The sequence below is a fragment of the Saccostrea echinata genome, unplaced genomic scaffold (assembly GCF_033153115.1).
Source record: "Saccostrea echinata isolate AGI-Se365-2 ecotype Australia unplaced genomic scaffold, CSIRO_AGI_Sech_v1 ptg000002l, whole genome shotgun sequence".
NCBI classification, from domain to species: domain Eukaryota; kingdom Metazoa; phylum Mollusca; class Bivalvia; order Ostreida; family Ostreidae; genus Saccostrea; species Saccostrea echinata.
Genome location: NW_026889751.1, coordinates 18471144 through 18491517, shown reverse-complemented (window position 1 = coordinate 18491517; position 20374 = coordinate 18471144). Strand labels below are relative to the sequence as shown.

The 20374-nt window shown below is 32.0% G+C and overlaps 1 protein-coding gene and 1 long non-coding RNA gene across 2 annotated transcripts; both read left to right on the top strand.

Moving 5' to 3' along the window:
* Window positions 1-1766: 1766 nt before the first annotated feature.
* LOC133178086 (uncharacterized) lies at window positions 1767-15563 on the top strand. Its single transcript, XM_061312848.1, has 13 exons — window positions 1767-1833; window positions 2934-3056; window positions 3143-3256; window positions 3427-3501; window positions 3652-3776; window positions 4751-4834; window positions 5161-5274; window positions 5643-5847; window positions 5919-6068; window positions 13990-14072; window positions 14185-14255; window positions 15029-15153; window positions 15313-15563. The coding sequence occupies exons 1-13, from the start codon at window positions 1767-1769 to the stop codon at window positions 15561-15563; spliced, it is 1587 nt and encodes a 528-aa protein (XP_061168832.1).
* On the top strand, window positions 5202-5950 carry LOC133173860 (uncharacterized). Its single transcript, XR_009719073.1, has 3 exons — window positions 5202-5274; window positions 5643-5847; window positions 5919-5950. It is a non-coding gene; the product is annotated as an uncharacterized LOC133173860 (long non-coding RNA).
* Window positions 15564-20374: the final 4811 nt, after the last annotated feature.

Genomic DNA, 20374 nt, shown 5'->3' with positions numbered 1-20374 from the left:
AAAACTGACGTTTTTCTGTTCCCCAGTGTTGTAAGCGGGGAAAGAGATGTGTCTCTAGTTGAGCAATTTGTTAAGAAAGATCGCTAAAGTTGCAGTTAGAAAAATAGTTGAATATCTTAACAATAATATAATTATTGAATCTCTAAAATTTACTTTAGACTTTAAATATATCAGATATGTTAAAAAGAAGGCGTCCATACTTTATCCACATTGGATAAACGACGCTCCTAAGTCAGAGGATTCGGGTTGTGTTGGTCACCATGCTCATTCCGGGGAAGGATATCCTTATCTACCCATCCTATTGCCGAGATTAGGTCATCTTTTACAAATGGACTGTTCTTGTTATAAAAAAAAATTTGTATGGTAAGAAATATACGACCCGGAAAATCTATCAGCTTCTGTGAACAGAACGCTACGGAGCATCTTACGTGATCGCTAGGATCACGTGATTCGCATTAAAATCGGATAGGACTACTTTAAAAAATAATGAACACTGAAACCTATTTTATTTCTTTTATGAAAGTAATTCAATTAATTCGCGAGCTTTTTGATCACCCCTCTTATTAAGCACATATTTATCATTGTAAGAATTCTATTTTATGACTGCAATCATTTTACACGTGTACATACCTGAAAAAATTAATCTATATAAAAAAATGAATGTCATCAGTATACTAAAAGTTTTTAAAAACAACATCATAGAACATAGTGTATATATTCCAGTTTTATACATTCTTTGCTGGTAAGAAATGGACAACTCGTTACTCTTAATTCTCGATATAGAAAGTATTTTTTCAAATGGTAAAAATATAGGATTTTTTTGTCTCTTAATTGGAGTTGTACAAGTTGTTCCTTTTAATTATTCAATCCAACACCTGAATACCATAAACAAAATATTTGAAACGGGCAAACCAAGAATTCAACAAGTTTGCAACTCGCATAATGTAGCAATTTCCATTTGCAGTGTAGATCCCTTTTTTTTTTTTTAATCAAATCCTTTGCCTACAACAAATTCGAAGGAGTACACAGGAAAGTCAGCCAGGGAATATCTTGTCAAGAAGGTTGCAGCATGAGCTGAGGTGACCATTAATGCACAGATATTTCGTTTATATTTATTTATTTATTATCATGTTTTTTTTTTTTTTTTTTTTTTTCTTTCTTTTTTATCTTACATCCTGACCTACGGAAGCCCCTTGAGGCCACTTCAGAGAAAGAAATATTTTTTATTGCCTTTAAACGCAATAATTTTTGCGTTTAATTGAGTTTTTATTGATACAAGTTTTATAAATATATAAATATGACAGTGGTGTGGAAGAACAAAGAAATCTTAAGTAAAATTAGTTTTGTGCTGGACAAATGCAGATAAAAACGTCATGGGCTTAATTTACTTAACACTTTTTTATGGGGGGTTTTTTCTCCCTATATTAACAACAAGGACCAGGAGACAACATTGTTGCTTCAATAAGATTAAGCAACATTTATATCATAAAATATGTTTCTGTGTAGGTTTTAATGGGAAAAAATGAGACATATTACATTTATTTCCTATGAATTCGATGTATGTTGTTATCCGGATGAAATAAGGAAAGATATTTAATCTATGTGTCCGGTTACAGATGTTTACAAGGAAGTGAATTAAAAATTTAAGCAAATTAAAAACATATTTTGAAACATCTTAAGATTCATAGAATATTTAAAAAAAATGAACAGAACAAACAAAACAAATATACAGTGTTTTACAAATTTGAAAATGTGAAAATCTGGTTATGGCAGCCGCAGGTAGACTTGATGACAATTGCTTGAGAGAAAGATTGAGCAAAGAGGCTGAAGAAAGTAAGTATAAATAAAGGATGACTGCACTTAAGGACATGCGGAATTTGCGACAAAATAAACTTTCAAAACAAGCATTTTTCTTTTCATTGCATGAATGGTCAACATCCAATCCACAACTTTATGTAATTACGTTTAATAAAAGTGTGTATTTACGAAGTTCGAATCTGTTTTCAAAGGCAGGGGTCATCATAATTTCTTGAATCTTCGTTCGATAATGAGGACGCCCACTTTTTTACTGACTTTATACATAGTCAGCGCGTGTTTGTCTATTGTTCTACGTTTAACAGTAGTTGTATATTTGCATAAATAATACTGTGTCAAAAGGAGATTAATAGACAAACATGCGCTCATGGTTAAAAAGAGAAAAAACTGCTTCTTCTTACATTCGCTCTCCGTGTTGTAACCAAGGACTGTGACATGTTGAATATTATAATTCACCACGTGATTTCTACCTCAGGTAACTTTGTGAATACTTAATTCCGTCACGTGACTTGTAAGGTAGCATGTTTTGTGCTAACTAGGACATTGTGTTCGAACACGTTAAGTCATCTGGCATTGATATGAAATCTGCTTTAATCACATTGACGTGCTCATATTGTTAATTTCGTTTTGAAACCTTTGTCAGAAGTGTATTTGTGCCATACAGAATAAAGAGGGAGATTGGAAAGAGTGATCACGTTCGCTTTTCCAAACATGTCATTGTTATTTATCAAGTCTAATTTTAGACCCATTCTTACAATGTTAGCTCCACCTCTCATGCATATCTAATGTTCAATCAAGGGCAGGTAAGTGTAAATTCACTATATTTGGAAAGCAGTAAGGACAAAAAACATTGAATCATTTTATTGTATCACAGTCTAAAATCATTTTAAGATATAAATGTGGTTCCAAATTGACAATATTCTTTCATAAACATACAAAAGTGAAATAAGGTTTAGATATAAAAGCAACAGAAGCAACCGAAAAAGACCCAAAACAGGTGTTAAGTGCAGTCATCCTTTAAAGAGATTTATGACGTTTGGTCCTTTCATTTGATTTTTAAAGAATTATCCTTATGATATCGATGTACCTTTTTTGAGGAAAAAATGTGTCATTTGTAGTTCGTAAAAGAAAGCAAAACATTGGAAGCGGAGTGTGTAACCTGGTTATTTTGGATACATCAGAAAGCATGAATGGAAAAGGTTTTTTCGAGATGAAGGAAGCTTTTTTATCTATAATTGAAGGTACAGGATTCAATCACTTATGATTCTGATGGAGTATGATATAAGTAATGATATGACAAGATACTACAGATGTTATCTCTATGTAGGTTACGCTGTGCATCCCATGTTGAATGAAGATGTTGCTGTGATACAGTTTGGAAAAGATGTTAAATATCTGCATTATTTTTCAAACGATTGTGATTCTTTGAAGACAGAATTAGGTATTAGTAAATTTGAGAATAAATATACCTCATCTAATTCTAATAATAAATATCTCTTTTTTTTTTAAAAAAAAAAAAAAAAAAAAAAAAAAAAAAAAAAAACATACATCATTAAAATGGTAATGGTCATTTTATAGAATTAAATTCAATTCTCTTAATAAATATCTTAGATGATGTCTCATGCTCAGGACCATCTCCAATGATTGAAGGTTTTCTTTTAGCAGTTCCAGCTTTGGAGGGTGGACGTATGTTTCCTTTTTTTTTTTTTTTTTTTTTGGTTTTTGTTTATAATATTTTTTACACTTTTGCGAGAAATGAATTAGCGTTTGCAATAATTTTCATGCATTCGTAGATAAGGCATGCTTATTCCAAATTGTCAATGTACAACTTTACAGAAACTACCATTTGCATCGGCCCATTTTGTGTCCGAGTTAGAATTATTCTTATTTCGGATGGGAAACCAACAATCTTCAGCGACTCAGAGTCAAATTCCCTTGATAATGATGATACAAGAGATCAAGTAATCTAGGAAATATTTCTATAAGGAGATGGGCGAACATAGCGTGCAGAAGCCTATAGCTTCAGATACATAAAAACCATGTTCAGTTTGTGCATTTAGGATTTAGAGTAAAGTTCTCATTGATGAAATTTATGAAGTTATGATAAACAAAACTTTTCTGAGGAAAATTTTCTCGACAAAATTTATTCTTTTTATTTAAAAAAAAGAAATGATGTGGTATTCGTGGGGTTCGCACCCTAGCAATAAAAATCCTGAGTATAATTTTCTTTCGAGACTAGCACGCCAACCACTAGACTACACAAGTCCTGATTAAGGGTGGCATTTAAATCATGTTTGTGATATGACCCTTGACTTAATGGACTTCAAATTAAATATTTCTCGAAAAGATGCGCATGTTATGTCATAAAAGTATATTTTTAAGGTATAGTTGGTTATTGTTCCATATTTTTGGTAACCAAAAAATGTATATTTTTATGCAAACTTTGAGGATTAACTTTCAAAAAGATGGGGCGAAGACCCACTCATATCGAGAAAAATAGTGTTATAGTATTGGAAAATGACTCTTTTTGTCCGGTTTAGTGTGTGTCTAATATTTCACAGGCAAATAATTTCAATCTTTGAGAGATTTTTGCAAATTATAGAGATTTTACATAAAGTATATTTTAAAGTTAGACGAAATATCAAGGAAAATTTTGATATAATTGAAATTTAATTTTTCATCTTCATGTTTGTCACACTATAGGCTTATCGCTCGTAATGTTCACCCATCTCCTTTTAAAAATTGGTTTCCTTACATTATCATTATGGAATGCCTTTGTAAGTACTCATGATAAAAAATACACATAATTTAGAAATAGATTTTTACACTAATTTACATTTTAGATTTTAAAAAAAACATGAAATATTTTGTTCTGATGTATTAAAGGTCTTTTACTCTGTTCATGATTTGATAATGAAATTAATCATTATTCAAGAATGTGCAACTATTGGATCTGACAAGACAAATTGGATCTAGAAATCCTATAATCTGTGTACCTGTTGGAAACGAACCCAACATGGTATGTAAATAAGAATATTTTTTTTAAATCAATAACCAATAAGTTGTTTTGACGTGTTCTTATGGAAATAATAATAATTTTTGTTGTTTTATCATTTTGTCAGAATTTACTACAGTCTGTTGAATATGGATCTCAGGGTGGAAAAATCTTGAGTTACAGAAACGCAAGAGAATATGCAAGACATACATTGAACATGGTATTGTCCACTCTACTGAACGGTGTATCTGTATTCTAATCTCTTATATATGAGTGTTTTAGAATCCCTCTTTCAATTTCATTTGGACAATGATATTGAAGTGAGATTTAAAAACCCTCTTTATATTTAGTTTGTAGCAAGGGACATTATTGGCGAGATGCCTCTCAGTTCTTGTACATTCGATGACGTAAAAACCAAAGTGTTGTCCAGAGGCTTTCATTGTCATGTGACAAATCATAATTTGGTATATACATGTATTTATGGTGTTTTGTACCAACACTTTGATATCTGAACGAAATATCATTTGGACAATGAAATTATTTTCCTGATTACATTATCATCTTAAATGTTCATTTAGCGTGACCAAAAGAGTTGAACAATTAATCCAAATTTTTATAAAGTAATATTTTAGAACCTCCATTGTATTTTGATCTGGGGATTCTTTCTTTTAAACAGAATTTGGGACGAAGAATTGTCATACATTATATTAAAAATGTATTTACCCAGCTTCCTGTCTAAGTTATAAGTAAAATTTAGTTACAGACGGCTAATTCTCTCTTTGTGAAAAATAAATTACAAAAATTTAATATTGTTTGCTTTTCTCCAAATTAGGAAGATGTATTGGAGATATTAAACAATAGACGTGCATATGAAGCGTATACCTACGAAAATGAGGAACATCTTGAACAAAGTGTTTACAGTGAACGTAATAAACGTCTCCCAGCACCTGGTACAAGGGTCCACAGGGGACCACGGTGGTGTTGTGGTGATGAAGACTCCCGTGGTTATGGCACTATCATAGGGCACGATAAAAGAGGTATTTTAAGTGTTCCTCATGAGTAAAACAAGAAATTAACGATTCTGTAATTACATCTTTTTCTGTTGAAGATGAACGGGTGAATGTTGAATGGGATACGGGAATGCGGTTCTCTTATGAGTATGTTATAGAAAACCAAGAACAGTTTGTAGTCATTCCTTGTAATGAACCTCGGATACTCAAGAGAGAAAGCATAGCGGTCGGATGTGTTGTTAAAAGAGGTAAATGACTTAGCATTTTTTTTCTACAAATTTGAAAGCTGTTTTGAAAGATGACATCTATAGAATTTTGCTGAAACAGGTTCTTAAATTAAACAACTTTTACAGGCAAGCTTATAGTATATCACCTATAAGATTGTATGACGTAAACAATTTCCATATTATGCTTGAGGTACAGTACCAACCAGACCCAACCTGACACCAAAGCAGTTCCAGAAAGCAGTCCCCGGGACTGCTTTGGGACCGCTCTGGGACTGCTGTGGGACTGCTCTGGGACCGCTGTGGGACTGCTCTGGGACCGCTATGGGACTGCTCTGGGACTGCTGTGGGACTACTCTAGAAAGCAGACCCAGCAGTCCCAGCAGTCCCTGGGACTGCTTTCTGGGACTGCTTAGTTCACTCATGCATGAAAAAGGTTCTGAGTGACATGATAGCTCCGCCCCTTGTGTATTCTGAATTTGCAGCTCCTTGTTGTTGTTTTGTTTACTTTCTGCAGAGAGGTGTTTAAGATAGACACAAATATAAAAAAAACAAGTATTAATTTCTTACAAAAATTAAATAAATAGAGATAGTTATACATGTAATTACTAAATGTCTTAAGACGGCTGTAAATTTACACAATTGTAGTCTAGAATTAATTTAAAGAAAATAAAAGTAGTTAAAAAGGGAAGTCAGGGGATGATTTTTATCCCTTAAATTAAACTTCAATACAGGTGTTTGAAAAAAAAATTATCTAGGCCTATTTAATAAATTAATGCTTTCAAATTACATATGTACTCAAAGTTTGCATTAGCACTATTTAAAAACAAACAAACTTTATAAACAAGTTATTAAAAGAGTACATTTATTTAAAAAATAAACATTTGAAAATATCGGGAATTGTGACTTGTTTCTTATTTTTTTGTTTGTGTTAACCTGGCCGGTTAATACAGCTGGATTGTATAAAATGGTGTCAATACCTGAGTTTTCAATCGCCTTTGGGCATAATTAGCAGAAAGTCAATGCATGTTATTTGGGTATCAGTGTAACACATCATTGAACACGCTGGTCAACATTGACCCTTATTTCAATCTATGTCCTGCAAAGAATCTTAGTTTCAATAATTGTGTATAAATTTATTTCGGGATTAATCAATTTTGAACATAATCTAAGGGTTCCATTTGCGTGATTTACAGATGTACACTCGAACATTTATACAATAAAACACTTAAAACTGAGAATCTAAAGATAATATAATTAAGAAGTCATTGAAAATAATCATGACTGAAATATAATACTCGGCAATGTTTAACAAAGAATTTTTCAAAAGTTCCAATACTTAAGAAAAATGCATTCAGAGTATAGTATGGGAATCGGCCTTGCTCTATAATTATTATTATCTATTTAAAGCTAATTCTGGTATAAAATAAACAATTCAAGTTTAATTTTCTATATAAAAAAATAAATATGAAAACCAATATCAATCACAAAAAATAAAGAAATTGGTTTATTTTGGTTAAAAATTAATTTACCAAATAATTGTGTTTAAATATTCATGTTATTAATATGTGTGAACGTCTTCTTCATTCAATAATTATAATTTGTTTCTATACTCGTACTGTGATTTTCTTAACAGTTCAGAAATGACTGTCGCGTAAGAATTGCAAATATTTGTTGATACTACTCAGAAAGAATTGCTCGTCAATTTCAACTGCCTTTTATATAGTTGCATTGTTTATTGGTAATCTCAATCTGAGTAAGCTCCGCCCATTAAATTAATTAACCCCGCCCACTGGGACTGCTGGGACTGCTTTCTGGGACCGCTGGGACTGCTGGGACCGCTCTGGGACTGCTGTGGGACTGCTCTGGGACCGCTCTGGGACTGCTTTAGCAGTCCCAGAAAGCAGTCCCCGGGACTGCTCTGGGACTGCTTTGTGTCAGGTTGGGTCTGGTTGGTACTGTATAAGCTTTTAAGATTTTATAAAATTGATAGTTGATGTAAATTCATTTCTGAACAATGAAGCTCACAGACCATTGTAACTCGTTTGTTGATACCTGTACATGTATAAATTAAATGACTTATTGCGTGATTTTTAAAAAATTTTAATTTTATGAAAAGTATTATCTGCAATTTTCTTTGTTTGCATACTGAATACAATAAGATTGTTGTAGCCATATTTTAAGCGATATTTAGAGTTGGCATTAAAATACGGCAATATGCATATTTCAATCGGATTTCAGCGAAATACTGCTCTAACGTCATAGGCGTCTATTTAGTGATAGAGACTTTGCACACTATTTATGGACTTATAAACGACAAATGCGGCTCAATTACGAAAAACGCTGAAAAAATTCATTTTCAATGTGCTTTTCAATTATTATAGAAATAATAACTAGTTCTGAGATATAAAGCTTTTGAGATATTTTTTTTTATTCCAAACATGTGGAATCTGTAGCTCTGACTACGGCAATGTTTCGTGATCGGGAAATTATTTTTCAAGACCGCTACCCTTTACAAACACTAATGGCTTTCAAAACCCCTGTCCGTATGAAAATCTCCTTTCTTTCTCTGTAACCTACAGCATTTCCACAATTATGTACGGTATATCTATAGTATGTACGGTATGTCTACTCTGTATATGCAGTAATTCTCAGTATGCCACTGTATGTAACCCCAGCATGCCACAGTTACCTACAGTAGGCCCCAGTACGCCTACGGTAGGCCCCAGTATGGCTACTGCTTCCTACAGTGACCTACGGTATGCCACAGTATATACCCCAGTAGGCCCCTGTATTGTTCACCGAAGCAAAACGGTAGAAGTACACAATGTTTTAAGAGGCAATGTTTCTACAGTTGAAGTTATCCATCACTAAAAATTATTTATGAAGATTATGATGGTTTATAGAATTGTTTTTGTACATTACATCTCTAAAGTATTTATATACTTGCTATGTAGTAACAAATAAAATTTTTAAAACAATAGTATAATAGATTTATTTCTGACGGGGATGATTACGGTCAATGTAGTAGAAATAACGATAATAAATCATTATTATTTCAAGAAAAAGTCGTGTTATATCACTTTGAATCATCGAATCATAAACAAGTCAAGTCCGTTTTGACACATTGAAGGTACATATTTGGACTTTCTTCGAACTTATTAAAAAGAAAAATTAGTTCGTATTAAGCCCGCATGTTTTTCAATCAGATAAAATGAACATAGTTGTAAAGAAGTATTTTTTCCCCGATAAATATTGTTAAAAATGATGCCATTAATAAAAATGACTGTGGCTAATGAACTGAGGGACGTGATAACAAATTATTCTTCCTGACGCTTACTTGATAAAATTGAATTCTAAGTCGTATTCAGATAATATTTAATTTTTATGTATTTATGTAACGAATTCAGAAACAACTATTAGCAGCACTGGAAAGTTATTATTCTTTTCTCCTTTTCTCGTTATTTTAAGACGGCCCAGAAATCATTTGAATGTAATTTTCCATTCTTTTCTGTTGCATTTCTGACGATTCCTAATCTGCGTTTTGATTTACGTAATATTCTGCAAAAAGTCAATCAAGTTTCGATTGTGAAATCGATCATTCATTTTTTTTTTTAATTCATACGCAACTTTTATAAATATTTAAAACTTCTAAAAGTTATACTATTTATGATTGGAGGATTGTATAAAGCTATTAAGTTTATAAGCCACCCCCTCTTGTCTCTGTAAAATACGCTAAAGACAGGGCCTGATTATTTGTACACAGTTTTAGACATTAATTTTACGTCACCTTTTTGTTTAATATCGTGATGAAATTCTACATAATTTAGACCTTATCAGAACAAAATTTTCCGATTTTCGACCTTAAAATTAATTAGTATGCTCTTATGGTTCTTATGGTGATACAGAATTGATTTTGTTTAAAATGAAATGAATTTATAATTTAATAATAATTTCATTTACTCTATCATCTAGTTTCAATTTTCAGACCTACTTATGATTAAGAATCATAGACCCACCCCGCGCTTTTCTTTTATCAACTTCATTGTAAGCACTGAGGCAGAACCAGGGTAGGTTCTTGTATATATCGAATGTAATTTGCAATGGTCAGCTTAACAATAGGTCCTAATTGCCTATTGTTCTATGTCTGCGTCTGACCACTGTTGTTAGGACTAAATAATTAACTGACTGACCACTCGGAACAAGACTGTTTTACATTCACTATGAAATATCAGTTTAATTTATAGTATAGATATGCCAGAAAACTTTAATTAAAAAAAAATATATCTCCACCCCCACCCCCCACCCCCAAAAAATGCACACTGAAGCACAATATATTTAGAATTATTACTGCTGATTTGAACTTTATCCTAATACTTTCAACATCGATGTTGTTTCTAAGGCACTTCTTTAAGGGGTGAAATGCATGAATTAAAAATATAAGTTTCGGCTATACAATTTCTGTTTTAAAAATATCATATATTTGTAATGTAAAATGTATTGAAAAGCAGGCACGAATGCTTATAATCCTTTTATTCACAGGTACACTGAAATAAGCAGTCATTAAAATAATTCGAGTCCAGAGAGAGAGAACATAATTACACTTTAGATTATGCAAAATAAATGGATAAGAAGTTATTTTAAACAAAGGTCAGCGAAAACAGTTGAGAAATAAGGGGGGAAAAGGATCCGCACAGGAACCAAACTCTTCCCTCAGTTTTATATCAAAATCTACTAATCTAAAATTTACTCTGCTTTATATGCAGTTTGTATCATATGCTAATTGATTTTAAAAAGAAATCGGAATTTAAAACACCTGGATATATCTGTCAAACCTCTGGAAAAAAAAGATAATTCAATACTAAGTCTTTATTAATTCCTGAAATGCTTTAAGCCGTATCAATTTTAAATTCTAATCGAGAGAGAGAGAGAGAGAGAGAGAGAGAGAGAGAGAGAGAGTCCGAACCAAGTTATATACTGAAGCAAATAAAAAAAAATGACTTTGAACCCCCTTCCCTAGAAAGCGTGGACCTCACCATGAAATAGGTTTTTCTTTCACGTTAAGGAAATGGAATTTGTGTTAATTTCTTCTCTTTTTTTTTGAATTGGGGTGGAATATCCCCCCTCCTGGCAAAATTCTTGGATCCGCGCCTGGACAGCATGCTATAATGTAAAATATAATTGTCAAAAAAAATGTTAAAGTTGAAGATTATGGAGACTCGTAGGAAGCAATTATTTCACTCTGAGGGGGCACAACCATACATTTTCAGTTGGGGGGCACTATCAAGTACCAAAATTTCTGAACAAGCAAAAAAAAAGGTCAACGAGACGTTTTGATTGAGAGGGCACAAGCATAAAAAAGCTATGTTTTCTATAGTATTCTATATAGCGGCAAAATTGGGGGGGGAGCACGCCCCCCCCTGCCCCCCTCCCCACCCCACCCCCCGGTTCCTACGGCTATGTAATGTACAAAAGGTCGATTGAAAAAAAAATAATCGGTTGACAATAAAGAAAAAGACCTGTGTTTTAAGATACCATGTCATTAGATACTATGACAGATCCACTACTCTCTTTATTAGAAGGGTTACATGTACATGTACCAAGATTAAAAGACATTTTTTTTTCTCACTGAGCAGGCAGAAAATCTAAACAAATAAATTTTACTTTCCTGTATGGACGCGGATTGCTTTTCAAATATTTGCATCGGTGAAATATACTTACACCAGGGACCTTTATACTAAGGATATAGGTCATTAGTTACACGACGTGTTCAAGTTTATTAAAACACCAAGGAATATATTTTACACGCACATGTAGCCGCTAGCCAGGAGCATATATATTAGTATATACATTTAGGTCTCTAATGTAGCCGTACTATAAGTGAATAAAATCTTCATTGCAGAATCATTGGCCGTAATGCATGTCATTCCCAATTTGATGTTTTAAATTAAATATTTTTTGAATGAATGAAGGAATAAACAAACATACAAATAAATAAATAAATGAATAAATAAATAAATAAATATCAAATAAATAAATAAATATTAAATAAATAAATGAATAATTAAATAAATAAATAAATAAAAAATGAAATAATAATAAATAAATTCATTAATTGATAAATTATTATTATTATTATTATTATTATTATTATTATTATCATCATCATCATCATCATCATCATTATTATTTTACTTGAAGCAATGATTTGTAAACTTTTCAGAATTATAGCATAACCTTATAAGTCTCTTAACAATTGTAAACATTATGAAATGTACGAATAAAAAATAATTGTAACAGTTTTACTGTTTATAGTTTATTTTTTGTTATTTGTCAGCAAGAAATGTATACTTCAGATCAGTCAACATTAAAGACCATTTCGATATTTTCTTTGTGGAAATAAAATATGCGTGAAGTTTTTGCCTAATGTGGATCACGAGACCTGTATTAGTTGACTTCAGTTGTATTACTATGTGTATAAAATAATGTTCAAAATTTTCTCAAGGAAAATAACCTTGTATACTGACGCAGGTAGGTTAAGGCTTCCCGTAGAATATCACAGTGCACTCTGTGCCTTCACATCACTGAACTACCAAAATATGACGTCATAATGGAAAATGACGTCAAGTCACTGCAAACTTGAGGTGTTATGACGGGGAGAGTGTCATAAACTTTACACTTTATTTCAAACTGTATGTAAAATGCTAGATAGCCATTGCAAAATTCACAGGTCGTTAAAGGTTTTTTAAAGTCTTATATGTCCGAATATTTTAAAAATACACTGCTTACCTACCCTCGATTGAAATTCAACATGTTCAAAATGCTTATGAAAAATATACTTTTGAAATGTACTCTGTTTTATACCCGTGGTTCGAGGTAGAATTTATTTTGTGTGTATAAAAGAGTCTGGCGCAAGTGATTAATGAGGATTTATCTGAGATTTTTTGTGGAAATCTGTAAGAAGAGGTTGTTCTCTAACTGAATCTTGCTTGGGGAAAATGTGTGTTGGCTTTGTTTTAATACAGATTACGATATTGTGTGGAAGATACCCTCAAATTTGTAGGTAAGTTGAATTTCTCAGGAAATATTTTGTATCTAAGTAATACTATGACTTTTCCCAAGCACATTTCGGATACACAAGAATACAATGAGTTTCTTTACATAACAAAATGTTAATAATTATTGTGTTAATCACCTGCACCGAAGCGATTTATTTGAAACACTTCAAAAAATTATAAATTACCGTCACGTGATCAACAAAGTCATGTGATACCATAACAAATATGTTAATATGTAGCCGAGGAAACCCTGTATATGAATTGGAAGTACTAAAGTTCAATACTTATAAATTAAAACCAAAACCGACCTCGCAATGACATATCATGTTTTGAGCGCGTTTAAAAGCTTCGGGAAGCCTTAACATAGCTGCGGAACTGAAAACCTCACATCTTAGATAAACAGTGCCTCTGGAAGTGTGTATACTTCTTCCGTTTTGCTTCGGTGAACAATACAGGGGCCTACTGGGGCATATACAGTGGCATATCGTAGATCACTGTAGGAAGCAGTAGCCATACTGGGGCCTAACGTAGGTAACTGTGGCATGCTGGGGATACATACAGTGGCATACTGAGAATTACTGTATATACAGAGTAGACATACCGTAAGTAATTTTGGAGCGCTCGCGAACGTTCGCTCTGTTGAACAGGCCTCTGGTCAGCCATTGTCGCCATTTACGTCACAGGATCACGTGATCGTTATTTAATTAACTTGGATTTTTAATTTAGGGGTTTTCTTTTGAGTCAATAATTGTTTACATGTAGTTATCGCGGTTTTTCCGCAGTAATATTTATAATTGTGGTCGTAAGGAAAGTAATACGTCTTTAATTTTAAATAGTTTAGAAACATGCGATAAGTCCTTTAATTTAATGTTATTTTGGCCCTTCAGGACCAGACTGGAAATGGGAAAACGATGATGGCGGTGAAGGTAGTTTGGGAACTGTTTACAGAGTCAAAGAAGATGAGATCTACGTATTTATGAAAATGATTTCTCTCTCAGAGTTAGAAAAGTTTTCGCTATTATTATGTTAAAAATGACACAATTTTCAAGTTTTTTTCTGTTTTTAATTTGATAATATTATAGGTACGCTGGTCCAATGGAAACAAAAATAAGTGCAGATTTGGTTATGATGACAAATTTGACATTATTGTCTGGTGGGTGAATTTCAAGAATTTGAATGGATTATATAATCACGCATATAATTTTCAGACTATTTTTAACAACACAAGAAAGATGCGATTCCCAATTTTGCCCTTAGAAAAACATTGGAAGTTTTCAGCACGAATTGAATTGAAAAAAATAGCGTTAAGTTCAATATAAGTTTAAGATTAATCTACGCCAATAACATGTCAACTATTATCTTTTTTTAAGCGTATAAATTATCATGAAATTTTGTCATGCAACAATTTTTAAAGGTTAGTTTAATGCATTTTTCAGAAAGGCAAGAATATTGCTTTATACTTATCAATCGTCAGACCAAGGTTGTCCGATACAATAGCGAAGTATTCCTGCTCTTGCACCTTTTAGAGCAACCATTTGTGCAATTTATTCAGCCAAATAGGATATAAAAAGTGCTTAAAATAACTAATTTATAATTATACCAAATGGTCCCTTCCATTTGCTATTGAAATTAGAATTCACCAAAAACAAATATTATAAGTATTATTCTTGTGGACAATTTTGTATATTATAGGAGTGTTCGAGATCTTGAATTTAAATTCGAAAATCCAGTTGATAATGTTATAACGGCTGATCTCTTACCTTTTTATGACAATGAAATAAAAAAAATTATGGTTTAGATATTGGAGATCATTTTTATGAAATACATTTTTATATAAAAAAAATATGGGTACATAAGATAGATATTTTCATGCCAAATATCATATTATGCAATTGTTTCAAAACTGAATTTTCTTTTCGTTTTCAGCAACCCCTTCGACGAAAGCACAATGACCTATTTAAGAAAATGTAAATCTGCTTTGGAATATGCTGTCGACAGTGTCACTGATGTCAATAGCAGTACAAGAAGTGAAAGTCCTACACAGAAAGAGAGTAATATTTATTTTTACATATATCATGAAATGCCCTGGATATAAACAAGATTTCAATATAAACTTAGGTGACAATTTTAAGTCATGGTATACAGTAGGTAAGTTGATCAAAAATGTGCAGTATTCTAACTTTTCGTCTGTACCTATCTGACTTTCCCAGAAAAAGTTGAGACAGAATCTGAACAGGCCATTGAACGAAAAACTTCTGGAATAAATAATGTCGATAAGACGATGGAGAACGTGTCTTCCACAGGAAGTAAGCAGGAATACGATGCAGAAGTTTTATGGCAGTGGCAAAATGAGCAAGGAGAGTGGAATACGTTTCCGAAGTTGGAAAATGAGAAAATTAAAAGAGAGTTTGCTAAGAATTATAGATCCACTATTCTACTGGGAAATGATGAAAATATGTAAGTATTAACGAAGGAAGTGACTGGATATTACAAGTAATAAATTTCCCGCAAAAATTATACTGTTTAAAGTTTCAGTCAATAGTTTCAAGTTACTCTTTTTTGTATTTTATCTAATTTTTTTTATTTTATTTATTTATTTATTTATTTATTTATTTTTTGGTCATAGGTTTAGACTGGTGTTATCGAAGATGAAATTGATAAACATATTTTCGAGAAAGACTTATGATGTGAGATGTTTTGAAAACAATCCCGGTGGAAAGGATTGACATTCAACACATTGCTAAAATATGCTTTATAATTTGGAAAATTGCTTTTGGAATATATATCTTACTTTATTTATTCGATCATTGCTGTTGTATTTAAAATAGAAGTAAAACCATAGCAAAATCAAACATTAACAATAGTTTAAAATACTAAGTCAAAGTATCCAAATATACTTAAGACAATCAAGGTCTCACTGTGGTAAAATAAGTATATTTACCGTGAAATTCGAATTGTTATATCTCATATTATCCAATCCTAAAATGCATTTTTTTTTTTCAATATTTAAATGGGAGTGTTACTTGTATATTCAAATATTATTTTAAAATCACAGTTATTGCTGGGATTTCGGAGAAATTAATTCTCTAATTCTCTTAAGAGTAATGTTTTATAATAATTGAAGTTTCATAGTTAAGATTCAAAGTACTACTCAATCAAACTATCAAAAGAAAAGTATTAAAGAATGTACTGCCACTTACTCAAGTAAACTTGATCGAGATAACTATAAAGACTTTTTTGTTAGAGAAATCAGGCAAGAAATTATTCTACGCTGTTTCGGTTTGCATTTAGCCTCGTATCTCATGGATTCGTGGTACTTACCGATTCGAAATTAAATTTATTCGATTAACAAAATTTTCAGCTCATTATTATTGTAATGTAATTTGAATAGGGTCTTGTCCTTATTTAGGTTAAACATTATGTATTCATATACGAAAATGTCTAGTTGACCGTCAACTAGCAGTCAAGTAGTCGTCAACTGAATACTCGAAAACACTTGACCACTAGCAGTTGAATGCTTTTCTGAAAACTGTTTTGCATAAAATGGTCAGTTGACCATCAATTGACTGCTTTTCACCGAGTTGACCATTGCCGGTAGTTGAATGCTAATACTTGGAAAATTTCATGCCAGAAAAGAGTTGACCATTGTTGAACACTCCGACTTTGTGAGATCTTGCAGAGTTGACTATGGTTGACCCTCAGTATTAGAAAATCTATCTGACTCTATTTATGTTGGGTTTGAAATGACATTTTTACAGATCGGGTTTGCAATTCCATTACGTATTACAACAATCTAAGTTTGAATTAAAGTAACGTCTGTCAGTGCATGATTTGTTAGAAAGTGGAGAATTTTGAATTGAAACAATTGTTTTCATTAATGATTCAGCTTGTGGAATCCACGTAAGTATAAAATTTACGATTTTTTCTTTCTATATATCTTTTTCCTAAAAGATATTAGAAAGACATAATACTGTATCCAGTATAGGTCTCTACTAATGTGTACTTGTTAAAATATTCAACGAATTCCGATAATTTCTTTGCATCAAGTGTTTTGTTGTGTTTCCTGTTGTGTTGTTAAAAATATGCCATTGCTTTACACTAAATCTCCTTTTTCTGCACAGAAAATAAATGAGGCATAGCAACTTGAGAGAGTGTGCCAACTCAATTTATTTTTATACATTTATGAACATACATCTATATAGATGTATATCATTTTAGTAACCCCATTGTTTTGACTTTTCCTACTCAGAGACATATTGCAGCTTTTCCAAGCACACTGCTTGCCTTAGCTAGGTTTTCAAATCTCCTTCAATTTTTTTTAATGCAACATGCATTGACTAATAGAGTATTCAACAGTGGTCAACTGCAAAGAAAATTGAGGAGTATTCAAATAATGGTTAACTGCAAAGAAAACAGAGGAGTATTCAACTAATGGTCAACTGCAAAGAAAACAAAAGAGTATTCAACTAATGGTCAACTACAAAGAAAAAAGAGGAGTATTCAACTAATGGTCAACTGCAAAGAAAATATAGGAGTATTCAATTAATGGACAACTGCACAGAAAATAAAGGAGTATTCAACTAATGGTCAACTGCAAAGAATATACAGAGCATTCAACAATGGTCAACTATATGCAAATGAGTTGAATGCTCCGTCATTTGCATGGCAAAAATTCAACTAATGATCAATTGACTGTCAATTAATCGTCAACGAACTGTCAACTGAATACTTCGATTGTATTTTAATAGTATTTTTTGTATGGGTTTTCATCGCTAATCTTTGTCGAAATTCACCCTCCAAAAAATATATCATTTATTTTCATTACGGTTTTAAGGAAGTCTTGATGGGATCATCATATCTGAAACACATTGGGCGAGCATTTACGAACCATGCGTGCATTATTCGGCATTCTAGCTAAGGAAAACTTAACTGGAAACCTTGGAAAAAGCGAGTTTTATCATGCTTATGTTGAGTATTTAGGTCATTAAGTAGGTCAGGGTTATATTACACCCATTATGGCTAAAGTGGAACTTTTGCAAAGTTCCTGATTCCTACAGATTAGAAAGAGTTTATGAGATATTTGGGCATGGCTGGGTTTTACAGAAAAATTTTTCCTCAGTAGTTAGTCCACTTAGTCTTACAAATCTTTTCCAAAAGTAGGTTAACTTTGAATGGACAAAGGACTGGGAAAAATCATTTCATAAAATAAATCTGTCCTTATGAGCAATTCAGTTCTTTCAACTCCGGATTTTTCTAAGCAATTCAAGCTTACTGTTGATGCTGGCTTTGTTTCAAGAACATGGTGATAAGGTAAATAGAGTTGTTTCTTATTTTTCAAAGAAATTTTCAAATGTCAGCAAAAGGAAAAAAATGCCTTGCTTTATTGTTGGCTTTACAGCATTTTGCTGTTTATTTAAATATTACTTTGCATCCAATTCTTGTATATACGTATCACAACACCCTAAATTGTCAAACAAGAATCAAAGACTTACTAGATGGAGTTTGTTGTTACAAGCTAGAATACAATATAACTATTAAACATTGCAAAGGCAAAGGCAATGTTATCGCAGACGCCTTGTCAAGAGTTTCATGAATATATATATTTTTTTGTTTTTTACAATTTCAGTTTTCATTGATATTCAGATTTTTTAATGGGGAGGTGTTGTGAGTTGTTTTGTAGTTGAAATGTGTTTGTATTGTTTCATCAATTATATATTGAGTAACATCAAACTTCTGGGATATTCCGGAGTGGTCAACATGTATGGTCATTTTTATGCTAGAACATTCTTGGTTCTTGAATTTCGTGTATGTCTAGAATGTTCCAGTAACATCTTGTATTTACAAATTCTAGAATTTTCTATATTTCTGTTAATGTATAGTGTTGATTCTATGCATAAAAAAAGACTGGAGTAAAAAAAAGCCTGGGGTACAACAAGACGGAAGTAAAAAATGACTGGAGTACATGTACAAAAAGACTTAAAGAGACTTGAGTACAAAGAGACTGGGATAAGACAGGTGCTGGATACTCTCAGTGGGACACTGTGTGTACAATAAGGGAATCTCTTTTGTATGTATGTTTGGATTCTTGCTGTTAGTTTGTACTTTTTGAGTTTTATATATTATTAAATTAAATATTTTTAAAATATATTTTTATATATTATTGTAAATAAATTGTTAAGGTTAAAGCGTGTGATTGATTTCTGCAGGCATTTTGGGTTATTCTGACCCATAACAGTTGTCTCTTGAGATTTGTTGTAACCGAGTTTTACTGCAAAGAGTACGTACATTTGCTGGAATCTGGATGATTGTTATGGATTTGATAAAGATTACTCAGAAACATTGTGTACCTATAGCGTGATTGTATATGAAGATTAATGCTTATCAATTCATTTGTAATAAGCAAAACCCGTGTAGGTAGAATGATTTCATCTCAAAATTGCTAGATTTAATACAAATATCGTGTTCGGCCTTATTTTTCTCGACTTGAACGTACTGAAACGCTGATTTCCGCCAAGAGGATATTTTTAGAAAGAATCAGTGGGGGCGTAAGACGTTATGGAAACCTGACTCTCTGTTCGACAATTCTCGTCTCTTTTTGTACTTATTCATTGCTGGGAAACTGAATTAACTTGGAAAACAGTTGTTTGTAGTTTCAATGGAATACGATTAATGTAAATAAATATCCACATCCTGTTGTTCATTAAATTCTGAACTGAACTACAAGCTAATTTCCAAATACATATGAAGAAAGATACAGACAGAAAAAGAGCTTATTTTTGCCATGCATATGATGGGACGTCATTTCATTTATTATTGCTTTAGAGTACTTCACCATTTATTATTCTTACGTTGCAGCTTGTAAGCAAGAAGAGAGGAGAATGAAACGAACCATTACCTTTTAAACTGTGCCTTCTAAAAGCGTCAAATTGTGATAACATTTCGATTTCGAGAATGTGAAGAGTTGCACTTAAAAAAACAAAACTTTAATTGTTACTGATGTAGGACAATTAGACAACATGATTGCTTAAATAAACTTAAGCAACATTTATATCATACAATATGTTTCTGTGTATGTGAAGGATTATAATGCAAAAGAAATAAGGAGTATTACATTTATTTTCCATGAATTTGATGCATGTTGTTATCCGGATGAAAATAAGGAAAGTTATTCAATCTATGCGTCCAGTTACAGATGTTTACAAGGAAGTAAATCAAGAAAATTAAAGCAAATTAAAAACATATTTTGAAACATTTAAAGATTCATAGAAAATC